The sequence below is a fragment of the Ptiloglossa arizonensis genome, chromosome 2 (genome assembly GCF_051014685.1).
Source record: "Ptiloglossa arizonensis isolate GNS036 chromosome 2, iyPtiAriz1_principal, whole genome shotgun sequence".
In the NCBI taxonomy this organism is placed as follows: domain Eukaryota; kingdom Metazoa; phylum Arthropoda; class Insecta; order Hymenoptera; family Colletidae; genus Ptiloglossa; species Ptiloglossa arizonensis.
Genome location: NC_135049.1, coordinates 27478565 through 27491846, shown reverse-complemented (window position 1 = coordinate 27491846; position 13282 = coordinate 27478565). Strand labels below are relative to the sequence as shown.

Sequence of the window (13282 nt, the reverse complement as noted above, 5' to 3'; positions counted from 1 at the left end):
TGTAGATAAATACATAAATAGATAGATAAATACATAAATAAATAGATTTTATTTAGACACCAAGGATTTGTTTCTAGTGTTACATTTCTACGAGAAATAATTTAATTCGTTTCTCGATCGAGACTCGCTACGAGCTGAATAATTACATTTGCAACGTATTTATCTTTCATTTGTATAGATTTTATTTAGACACAAGGGACCTGTTTCTAGTGTTGCGTTTCTTCGAAAAATAATTTAATTCGTTTCTCGATCGAGATTCACTACGAGCCGAATAATTATTTTGTAATTTTATTCGAAAATTCAATGGTTCGTTTAAGAGGTTTCGAATCGTCCTCTTGAAACATTTGCGAAATTTATGGTGCTCACGTTCGAGTCCCATCACGTAGAAAAAAGTCTGATGGCTGGTTGATCGGTGTATCTTTCATTTATATAGATTTTATTAGACATCAGGGACCTGTTTCTACTGTTGATTTTGAAATTTGTTTCCCGATCGAGACTCGCTACGAGCCGAATAATTATTTTGTAATTTTATTTGAAAATTCAATGGTGCGTTTAAGAGGTTCCGAATCGTCCTCTCGAAACATTTGTGAAATTTATCGTGCTCACGTTCGAGTCCCACCATGTAGAACAAAGTCTGATGGCTGGTTGATCGGTGTTGGTTCTTCTGTACTCGCAACTTTCGTCACGACGATATATACCGGGTGGCACGAGCGTGTGACCAAATCGAAAAGCGGCGCTTTGGAATATGTGACTGATCCCTGGATGGAGATCCGGTTTGTAACCTGCGTAAGGTGGCGGATCTTCGTTCAATAGCATGGGAATGTATTCGTATAAAATGATATTCTGAAATCGAAACGGAATTACGAAAGAAAAATAATTGTTAATCGCGTTGCACCGCTGGACATAAGATGGCGTCACGGGGCTCCACAAAGGATCACGCTCCGTGATTTCATATTAATTCTTTGCGTAGCATAAAATTAGTATATCGTGTTACTGTGACGATATACAGTTACATGTGTACGCTATAGAATTACATGGAAGAGTACCGAGTTGACAGCTCATGCAATATAGAAATGATGTATTCGTTATGTTGTAATTGCGTTACAACGATGTAACTAATGTTAACGACGGATACGTACGTCGATGTATTATACTACGCGCGGAGGATCTCCAAGTCGAATTGTTTCTACGAAGTTCGGCACAACAACGGCGCGATACTCGAATTTCAATTTTAACACCGATAAGAATCTTTCCACCGAAAGACATATTAATAAGATACCGATATACGTGGCGAGTTAATGAGAGCTGACCTCATTCGAGTGGGTGACCTCATTTCACTACCACAATTTCTAGGTCACTCTAAAATATTGAATACCACAATGAGATCTCGTTCGCGAAGGAGATATTCTTCGTTTCGAGTACTTTGTCACATCTATTGGTACATTAAATATCTCGATGCCAATAGTACGTTAATTAATCCGGGAGAAAATAACTCGAGATCCTTTCGAGAAGCCTACGAAATGTTTTCTAAGATCTATTGAAGTGATAAACAATCTAGCACCTACTAAAATATTAAATACTTAAAAAAAAAATAATTCCAGTGACGTTATTAAAATTTTAAGATTAAGATTCTCTACAATCTACTAAAGTATTGAACAATCTAAGAAAAAAATTATTTGAATAAATTATCCTATCGAGCATTAGTTAAAAAGTTCTCCAGCACCTATTAAAATATTAAATACTTAAAAAGAAAATAATTCCAGTGATGTTATTAAGATTCTCTACAATCTACCAAAGTATTGAACAATCTAGGATAAATACAAAAAAATAATTTGAGTAAATTATCCTTTTGAGCAGTTAGTTGGAAAGTTCTCCAGGACCTACTAAAATATTGAATACTTGAAAAAAAAAATAATTCCAGTGACGTTATTAAGATTTGAAGATTAAGATTCTCTACAATGTACCAAAGTATTGACCAATCTAGGATAAAAATAAATTTGGCTAAATTATCCTTTTGATTCAATATTTTAGAGTTAGTTGGAAAGTTCTCCAGGACCTACTAAAATATTGAATACTTAAAAAAGAAACGACTGGAGATCTTCTCGAACAGTGTCGAATGAAATTACCTGTAACGTCCCCACGACGATGCTTCGCGTTTTCTGAAAGACGTCCTCGTCGGTCATGTTCGGATGTTCCAGTTGTATCCGTGCCGCGACAACGTTGTGCCATCGATAGAACAATATCCCCAGGGCAAGCATAGGTGGATGTTGATTCGTTCGCGGATCACCGAGAACTGAATAATTTCACATTCCGGAGTAGTGTGTTTCGGAATCGACGCGTTTCGAGACGAAATAAAAAATTGTCCTCACGGTAGAGACGTTCCGGGCTGAGCATCCTCATGACGTGTGGGACCGCGTGATTGAAGAGCGGGGCACGCATGGTGTTTCTCACCGGGAATTTTCTCGTGGGCTCCATGAGAAGGCTACCGTTCTTGAACGATCTCATTGTGTTCGCCCATGCCTCGCTGCTCGAATAGATGAAGCTACCGTCTATCCAGCTCGTCACTTTGTTTATCTGCAACCTCACGTATTCAGAGCTATTTCTCGCGACTTATTTTCCCGTATACAAAAATCACGTGTAACGTAATCTAAACCCTCTCCCTTCTCTCCAAAAGAAACATTTCTCGCGACTTATTTTCCAGTATACAAAAATCATGTATATCTTTTTCTACAAAGAAACCTTCAACAACAAACGTACCTTCAAAGAAACATTTCTCGCGACTTATTTTCCCGTATAAAAAAATCACGTGTAACGTATCTAAAAGAAAAATTTCTCGCGACTTATTTTCCAGTATACAAAAATCACGTGTAACGTAATCTAAACCCTCTTCCTTCTCTCCAAAAGAAACATTTCTCGCGACTTATTTTCCAGTATACAAAAATCATGTATATCGTTTCTAAACCTTCCCCTCTTTCAAAGAAACATTTTTCGCGACTTATTTGCTCATATACAAAAATCACGTGTAACGTATCCAAAAGAAAAATTTCTCGCGACTTATTTTCCAGTATACAAAAATCACGTGTAACGTATCTAAACCTTCTCTCTTCTCTCTAAAAGAAGAATTTCTCGCGACTTATTTTCCCGTATACAAAAATCACGTGTAACGTATCTAAAAGAAAAATTTCTCGCGACTTATTTTCCAGTATACAAAACTCACGTGTAACGTAATTTAAACCTTGTCCCTTCTCACTAAAAGAAAAATTTCTCGCCACTTATTTTCCCTTATAAAAAAAATCACGTGTCTCGTATCTAAACCCTCTCCCTTCTCTCTAAAAGAAGAATTTCTCGCGACTTATTTTCCCTTATAAAAAAAATCACGTGTCTCGTTTCTAAACTCTCTCCCCTCTCCCTAAAAGAAACGTAATTTCTCGCGACTTATTTTCCCGTATAGAAAAATCACGTGTATCGTTTTTAAATCCTCTCCCTAAAAGAAAAACCGAGTCCCGAAACGGTCAATCACGTAGCGAGGGGAAAGTTATTTATAACCGACGCTAAATAATCATCAGGAAGCAAACGCGAGATTCGATCCAATTGCAATTAGAAAACCAGAAGTTTAGAGTTCCTTATCGAGGAGAATTCCGGTTCTCGTTAAAACCGTTCGCGAGATCGTATTTAGTAGCGCAATTATGATGTGTACCGTGATGCCAGACACGTAAGAAAAACGCTTTATGGAGCTCTTAATTCTCGTTAACTCTGCCGATCGTTAATAAGGATAATAATACCGCGTAATGAGTCAAAACCCAATTATCGTTACACGAGATACGGGAGTCCTTAACCGGCGAGATGAAATGTACAATGCCCGAAATGATTGCACGAATGCTGTTCTATTGTAATTCGATATCCATGGTACTTTGAACAAGTTCGAGTTTCGTTCTGCGTAATATCTACTCAAAATACGTTTCGATAATCTCGAGGGGTGTAGAGAATTTACAATCTGTTCGAAAAATCCACGAATACTCGAATATCAAATCGGTGTTCAAATATTTACAAATGGTGTCCAAACGATCGATTCTCATCGACGAGTCTCGACGATTGTTCGATCGTTTCGAACACTCGTTGCGCAATTGGCAGCATCGACTTGACCTTGACGAGAATAATACCTATTCGCGTGTACTCCGGTCGTAGAAATTTTCGAATCGAGATTACCCACCTGGACCGATCAGGTGGCGAAAAAAAAAAAAAAAAAATGAAATCGGTGGAAAGCAAGGAATTACCTGTTCACGGGGGCTATTTGGGCTGCGTCCGGTTCGACGATCGTAATCCGCCCGACGGAAGGGAATGTACTTGTTACCTTGGCACTCCTTGTCGAAAACCGGGTCGCATTTGTCTACGTCGATCCGATGGTACTCTATAGGGCAGCCACTTTCGCTGGCCATGATTATTTCTGACGTGACCAGTTGCCCTGAAACGAAGCTGCGGTGAAGACGGTCCTCCAAGCGAGGAAGAAGAGGGCCACGCGTCGACGTCGACGACGATAACGACAACGACGTCGACCGGTTCCAAGATCGTACGACTTTTCCCGCGATCGCTTCCTCGACTCGGTACAGAGAGCTTACGCGAATGGAATTTGGACGACCGTCCCAGTTTTTACTTTCTTTTTCGAGGACACGCTTTCCTCTCCACGCGCGCCTCGCTCTCGAGGTTTCAACATGGCCGCGCGGAGGTTTCGACAGGAAAGCGTGCAACCGAAAACCGTTTACCGCCGCTCCAAATAATTAAGAGGTCGCGAGTTTTTCGCCCCCTCCCTCTCCTCTCCTCGTATGCAAACCGTGCGTTCTCACCGTTCTACGAATAATCAGTCGCGGAACTGAAGAGAACCGAGAACACGGATCGTAAGAATCGGTATGGGTAAGTTCGAAATTGACGAACGTTTACTTGGAAATGAATTTACGTGAATTTTCTTTGAGGGTTCGAAGATCTAGGAATTGGAATCGGTGGTACTTGTGTAGGAAACTTTCAATTGGTGTATGTTTCCTCGTGGAGAAAACTTGGACTGGGATTTGGGAAGGGTTCTTCGTGGATTCGAAGAGTTGGAATGTAATTTTTGGTGGTTTTGTGTAGATGAATTTTCTTTAGAGGAGAAATCTTGAATAGAGCACAATTTGTGAGGATCCAAAATAGAGCAGAGGAATGTTTATGATTGATTTTTCTAGTTTCAAAGTCAATTTAAATGGTAGCAAGATATTGTACTATCAAGATTCCCTCTTGTACTTTCTTATAGACCGAATTCGTGTTGTTTAAGTCTCTGGGGAAAAGTATAAAATATATAATAAAAACAGAAGACAACTTTTATAATTTCTAGAACTTGAAAGACCTTCTAGGTAAGCTTCAACTTTCACGGTGTAGTTTAAAATTAAGACTAGGATTCGAGACCTAGTTCCTCGTAGATTAGAATTAAAAAAGAATTCTTGAATATAGCTCAATTTGTAAGGTTCTAAACCAAAACAGAGGAACATGGTTGATTTTCCCCGTTTCAAAGTCAATTGAAACTCTTGTACTTTCTTATACACAAAATTTGTGTTGTTTAAGTCTCCAGGGAAAAAGTATAAAACACACGGTAAAAAACCATAAGACAATTTTTATACTATCTAGAACTCGAAAGACCTAACGAACAACCTTCTCGTTTCACGATGTAACTTTCCCCCTAACCGTGCGCGAGATTTCTCAAATCGTTCGATTATTTTCGAATCGTGGTGTCTCTCGATCGATCGCGGCCGGATTTAGTGTCCGAGCGATCCCCCAATTGTGGCGTGCGGCGTGACACGAAACCGACCGCGTTAACACGAAACGTTTCACGGTGAAAAGTGGATCGAAAAGTACCAAGTCAGTCGGCTCGCGGTGCTCGTTTCTATCCCGGACACCTCGCGATTTGCGCAACGGACAACAAGCGATACGGATACTCGAATACCGGCGTCAGTCAGCAACCATTCCGCGCGCGGTTGCACGATTATCTGATATTCGTGAATGACGAATACCGTTCCCGGATAAATCGATATCCTGGTGCACGTATACCGCGATCCTTCCTTGGGAATGCACGCGTTAGTAAACCGCTTATCGAACAATGGTATATTCTCGTTTCTCGACACGTGGATCGTAATCTATATTAATTTTTCGTACTCAAGGACGTTCGAATCGTAATCCGAAAAATAGAAATATTTAACGATTCATCGATACGCTTCTTATCGTGTAGTAACTTCTTAAAAGTTACTTAAAAGTACTCAAAGGTTTACAAGTATCAAGGTTTGTTCCTTGGTAAGCGTTTTAAGAAAACAAAACAGTGTTGAACGTGTTAAGCGAGACGATCGAATAAAACGATCCACGTTACTCCGTGGAATTTGAAATGGTGTTTTTCAGCCCGACGAGTTAGCGAGTTTCATCGTCACAAATCACCGATCGGACGAAGGATAAGAATGTTCCAAAGCAACGGGGAAAACCTCGAAAAAACACCGACACGATGAATTATCCGTCCAATGTCGAAACTGTCGAATTATTGGTTTCTTTTTTTTTTTTTCTTATCGGGCTTCGAAATACACGAAATAAAATTCTCGTAAAACTTCGTTAATTTGTCTCGACACCTTTCTAAATCATTTCTGTCGGATTCTATAGCGGGGAATCTGATATTTTAAATTGTTTTTTTTTTTATTTATCACAGTTGTTTTCCCCGCGAATGAAACGATCGAATTGGAATGAAAATTGATAGGTCGCGATACGGAACGAAAACGATGCAACACGGTTCTCGAGAAACAATTTTTTTTTTGCCTCTCTCGTTCGTAAATACGAGAGGAGGAAAAATTTGTCCCGGAAGGCGTGATTTCGAACGAACGGTTCACTCCGCGTGAGAAAATCGATTTCGCCGGGATCTTTCCAGGGTAATTGTTTCGAGACACGAGCGAATCTCGAAACGTGCAACGAAATTAATTCTTTCGTACGACGTTACCGAATTGCCACCTACGTTTCGAACGTATCTGTCAGAGCTGCCAAGTTGGAATCTCTCCAATCTTCGAGCCTATTTATTTCTACTTCGCACTTGTACGAACTGTCTACGCTTACCGAGCCTTTCCAAATACAGAAAGGATATTAATATATCGTTTTCGTTCAATACGTTTCGCATTGGTGAATTTATACCGTTAATCGATACGTTTGAATATATATTTGTACGATAGATTGTATATATATATATTTTAATATATCGGTATATCTATATAATTTGTACGTTAAATTATCTACATATTTTAATATACCAGTATATCTATATAATTTGTACGTTAGATTATATATATATTTTAATATACCAGTATATCTATATAATTTGTACGTTAGATTATATATATAATTTAATATACCAGTATATCTATATAATTTGTACGTTAGATTATATATATTTTAATACACTAGTCTATCTATATAATTTGTACGTGAAATTTTGTTTAAATATACTGGTATATCTCAACTTATTTCGTACGATAAATTATATTTGAATAAATTGCTAAATTCCTGAATATATTTAATACATTTTCGTTTCTAGAATTTCGAAAGCTCTGAATTCTCGACACGCCGGCCATCGGGAATTTTTATCTTACAAAACGTGACCCCTTTGGAATTTTGTCCTCTGATTAATTACTTGGAGTGATGCGTTCTAATTAAAATACGATATTCGAAAGTGTCTTAGATCGTTCGCGATGACTGATGCTTACCAAAGAAGGCGAATAACGCTGTCCTGTTCTTGACCGATGGCAATCCATCGTCACCCTGCATGAACAGTTGACTGAGCTTCCTCGGTGAGGGCCTATCCTGTCCAGCCAGCATGTAAACTCCATCGGAATACGCTGCTGGCATCTTTCGTATCAGCCTGCTGTCTACGGAGTTACGAACCGCGTAAAGATTATCATAATTTAATAAATTCTCCCCATTATTTGTTATGACGCACCGTCGACGTGCACTTTCGGCCGTATCGATCCGGCGGTTACTTTCTAAAACCATTGGAATTTTTATTGTCATCGTATTTCAGTCCACGATGTAAAAATCGATTGAATTATCGGGCACGATACGAGCGACAGTTGATAAGAAATTTAATAATAAACTATTTGCAAAGCCACTGGGGAAATATTGGCTCGTTCGGTAAGTCATTTCGTTTTCCAAAACGGAGGATATGTAATTTAATCAAACGTTTGTACATTGTAAATGAAATCGTGTTTCATTTTCACCAAAAAAAAACGAAACGACGACACTCGATAGTTTCTGACCTTACATAGGTGATCTTTGAATCAGCTATCTATGCGACTGTTTAACTGTAAAATATTATTTGTATAATTATATAGCAATACTGTGTCCTTTGGTAACAAGTGAAGTAAGCAAAGTATATAGTAGTACTGGTAATACTGGTAATACTAGATATTTTGTGTATCCAGTAAAACGAACAATTATCTACTAACCGAGATCAAGGTTGATAATTACTATTGCAAAAGGATAATGAAACTTCTCCGTCAGTCCTGTCGCATAATTTCATCCATTTGACCGAAATCTAAGTAGTTGATTGCACACCATTTTACGACAATGTATTACTCCATCGTTTTTTTTCGGTATATGATTACTTTAACTTGTCATTAATTTTGTCGTTTCTGTTACACACGCTTGTCCGTGTCAGTACAATCGAAAGGCTACAATTTTCTTGTTTAAAGAACCATAACACCATAACACTCTGTTAGCCGAGCTGATTACGTTTTTTCACGCATGTACGTTCTTGTTGCTCGTTTCTTTACTCTCGCATTGAAACCAAATCGTAACTTCTTTCATCTTTCACCGGTTACGTCTGTATTGCTCCGTATACGGTGTTAAGTGGCAATAAATATATTCACAATTTACGATAAATAATTATTCGGTGCGTAATGTTACTGCACCGAATAATTCGGTCTCGAGAGTACGAACTTGGCCAATAACGCTCGTAAGAGAAACCGTAAACTCTCTTAACGAATATACAATTACGAGACACGTCGATCGTTTCATTGATAACGCTGCGTAATATTCATTATTTCCAGACTTCGATTCGCGGATGATTAATCAACGATCGTTGATTATAATTTCCAGCAAAAAGTATAATTAATTTGCCGGGAAATGAACGTCGTCTCATCGACACTTTTTTCACTTCCCTTTATGATTTATAACGACGATTCCGAAATCCTCTGTCGTTAAAAAATTCGCGTAACTAATCGGTTCCTCTTTCTCGTCGCTCGAATCTTCCGATTCATCGTCGCTTTTTTTTCATTCGCTTTCACGTGTTGCGTTTACAATTTCGAAACTCTCCACGAATAAGAAATTCGCGACGAAATCGTTCTTTGATAATCTTCGCGCGAATGGAAAGATCGCCTCGTGTCGGTGCTGCTTATATAATAACGGCCCTTGATACGGTAACTGTTTGAAAATTAAAAAATTCACGAAGAAATAACAAAATTCCCGAAAAAATGAAAAAATTTCCGAAGAAATAAAAAAATTCCCGAAGAAATGAAAAGATTCCCAAAGAAATAAAAAAATTCCCAAAGCAGTAAAAAAATTCCCGAAAAAATAAAAAAAATCCCGAAGAAATAAAAAAATTCCCAAAGAAATAAAAAAATTCCCAAAGAAGTAAAATAATTCCCGAAGAAATGAAAAAATTCCCGAAGAAATAAAACAAATTCTAGAAGAAATAAAAAAATTCCCGAAGAAATGAAACAAATTCTAGAAGAAATAGAACAAATTCTAGAAGAAGTAACAAAATTCTCGAAGAAATAAAAAAATTCCCAAAGAAATGAAAAAATTCCCGAAAAAATAAAACAAATTCTAGAAGAAATAAAAAAATTCCCGAAGAAATAAAACAAATTGTAGAAGAAATAAAAAAATTCCCGAAGAAATAAAACAAATTCTAGAAGAAATAAAAAAATTCCCGAAGAAATGAAAAAATTCCCGAAGAAATAAAAAAATTCCCGAAAAAATCCTTTCTTCGCGATCTTCTCGTCGTTCTCAATTTTCGAAAAATGTCCCTCCGCTGTTCCGTATCTTCCATCCACGAACAAGGATCGTTCCGTGTTAAACGTAACGAAGTCACAGAGTGGTAATCGTGCACGTCGACACCGCGACGATGACAAAACAAGCGAACTGTTCGTTGTACTTGCCGATCGATCCCCAATCCGGATGCGCCAGATTGTTGTACCATCCATCGTACCTCTGTTTGTCCGCGTAGCTGTGAAGCACTCCTGAAAGAGATGGAGAAAAAGTGACCGATGAGATCTGGAACGTTTCACGCGCGGGAACAACCGCGATTTCCATACCGTTGGTACACCGAGGGAACGAAGAGACGCTTTTCTAAAATCGAAAGTGAACGAAAGGATTTCAAGGATCGTCCTCGTCCGCGGCTGTTAATTAGGTGGAAATCTTTAATCGAGCAAATCGAACGGCCCGTAACGAATTATACGCGAGGTGTAGCGTTCGCGAGCTCTGTCTCAGAATTTGTTCGCGCTACGTATTCGTAGACCCATCGATCACCGTTCGATCGCGCTACCTTAAATTAATCATTCGTCGAGGGAGCGATCGATCGACTCCGCGAGCCCGACATACCGTGGGGCAATGATAATTCTTCCCGAGATCCGTTATGCGCATAAATTATTAACTACAGAGGCGATTGTAGCCGAGATAACCGAAGAGATCCGGCTGTCGAGCACGGTGTTCGTCTGTCGCGAAACAGAAGTTACTTGTTGAAGCGCTAATGGGGGCTACTTGTTACGCTAACTTCGATACGAGGGAACGATCCAACCGAGTTGAAACACCGACAGCTGTCGCGCGACTTCAAATGTAAGATTTCCGGACCAAATTTTCAATTAATCATCGATCGAATGGAACACACCCTCTTTGTACACATCTGCTGAGAAGTCATGGGACGTTTTAACAAATTCTGATTACACAATGCGTATCATTCGGACTTGTATTCTTTACACCAGACATAGCATTAACTATGTGAAATATAAGAAGAGATTGTTTCAAGGATTTTCCTTAATTTTTAAATCTTTGCGACATTTTGAACAGTGTCCTATGACTTTCGAACTTGTACGTATACAACACTAAGATTCGTACGATTTTTGTACATCGCGAATATTTCCACTACAAAACCTAGATTTCGCTCGACACGGTTTCGATACAAGCAACAAATTAACCGTAGTTGTATAAGGGTCGAGTGTAGAATGTTAACGTTCGAGAAAGAATGGAAAACGTACATTTCGCTCGTAAACCTTCCAAGAACGAAATAAAGAGAAAAAAAGGAACGTTTCATGCACCGCAATTAAATCCTCGGATTTGCATATCCCCTACCACGTTCCATCGAGCAACCCTGAGGCCCATTCAAGTACACGGTTCACAACTCGGAGACGAATGAAGCAACGGGAATGGAACGCGAATACCTTCGCCACGCAGCGTTCAAGATCCTACTTGTCCCGTAACCGTCACACGATCTCGCGTACACCGAGAACGAGCAACTGAGGCGAACAGAAGCGAACTCGTCACCGATCTAGGTTTCCCAGTACGGTGAGTTTCGAGCGGTGATCGTTCCGTAAATCTCGATCTGACCGGAGCCAGTTCGCTTCGAAATTCGATTTTCGTCGAAGCTACAACTTTCTCACCCGGTGAGCAAGCTCCTCCGGACATACCATCCTCGGAGCCATGCCCACCGCAACCTATCGCGCTGAACACGTACACGCGTCTCCTCGGTGTACGTAAGTTGCAACACGCGTCTAACAACGACAGTGCGCTGGTTGCACTGCACACGGGGACTCGACGTTATCGAACAAAAATCCACCTGCGAACACGTTCTGGCCGCGTTCGCGATACCACCACTGTGGGTGAGACCTTACCAAGTATGCACGTGATTGTCTCACAACGTGAGAGAAATCGCTACTTTTTCGAACGATCCGTGACCAAACGCGCGACATTCACACCGGGTCTCGAATAACCGCTACTTTGTTCTCTGGATCTAACCCGGGACAATTTTTTAACATCGGAATAGAAACACACCGTGCGACGAATTAACTCTTGCTTCCAGGATTCAGTTTCGGGACGATAGATTCCAGGATTCATTTTCTAGACGATATATTCCAAGATTAATTCTCGAGACGAGAGATTCTAGGATTCATTTTCGAGACGATACGTTCCAGGATTAATTTTTGAAGACGGTACGTTCCAGGACTAATTTTCAAGGCAATACGTTCCAGGATTAATTTTGAAGACAGTACGTTCCAGGACTAATTTTCAAGGCATTACGTTCCAGGATTAATTCTCAAGACGATAGATTCTAGAATTAATTTTCGAGACGATACGTTCCAGGATTAATTTTGAAGACAATACGTTCCAGGACTAATTTTTAAGGAGATGTGTTCTAAGATTGACTCTCAAGTCGATAGATTCTAGGATTAATTTTCAAGACGATACGCCCTAAGACTAATTTTCGAGACGATGGATTCCAAGATTCATTTTCGAGACGATACGTTCTAGGATTAATTCCCAAGACGATAGGTTCTAGGATTAATTTTCGAGACGATACGTTCTAACATTAATTTTCAAAACGGTACTTTCCAGGACTAATTTTTAAGGAGATGTGTACCAAGATTGATTCTCAAGACGATAGATTCTAGGATTAATTTTCGAGACGATACGCCCTAAGACTAATTATCAAGACGGTACGTTCTAGGACTAATTTTCAAGGCGACATGTTCTAGGATTAATTTTCAAGACGACACGTTCCAGGACTAATTTTCAAGACGGTACTTTCTACGATTCGTTCTCGAAATAAAATTACCAACGACACTACGATCGTTGAATCGTGTGCACGAGGTACCGATCGACGTCGAAGATCCCCGAAAAAATTCGAATCCAAGGGCAATCGCGTTGAAAGACCCGGTGAAGAGGTTCCAAACGAGTGGAAGACGGAGGAAACCGGGAATCGCCTGAGCGGAACGCGATCGCTCCATATTTTCACTTTCGTTACACTTTCGTCGCGCTGAAGAACCAAAGGGGGCCCGGAGGGGGGTCACGCCGTTCGTCTAGGTGTAAGGAGTGATCGCGTACCGGTCCCAGCAGGCAAGACACACCAGAGCAGCCAGGTAAACGCGTAGAGCCGCGGCAGCATCCGTCCCGGCGGCGGTGGTCGTCGTCGCATCATCGTCGTCGCGAGTACACCACCAGCCCGTGCATTTCTTCACGATCA

The 13282-nt window shown here is 39.9% G+C and overlaps 1 protein-coding gene across 4 annotated transcripts in view; it reads right to left on the bottom strand.

Moving 5' to 3' along the window:
* The window catches only part of Duox (dual oxidase), a 20663-nt gene extending 7381 nt beyond the window's left edge, over positions 1-13282 (bottom strand). For 2 of the 4 annotated variants that reach the window (XM_076327299.1, XM_076327300.1), the window contains exons 1-5: positions 7755-7911; positions 4275-4462; positions 2370-2574; positions 2127-2293; positions 607-843 (exon numbers count right to left, since the gene is read on the bottom strand). In XM_076327299.1, coding sequence (XP_076183414.1) covers positions 607-843; positions 2127-2293; positions 2370-2574; positions 4275-4462; positions 7755-7896 — 939 coding nt within the window. In that variant the 5' untranslated portion in view covers positions 7897-7911. Of the gene's footprint in view, positions 1-606; positions 844-2126; positions 2294-2369; positions 2582-4274; positions 4463-7754; positions 7917-10205; positions 10287-13143 lie in introns of those variants that run through there. The other 2 variants (XM_076327302.1, XM_076327301.1) reach the window with 2 other exon arrangements.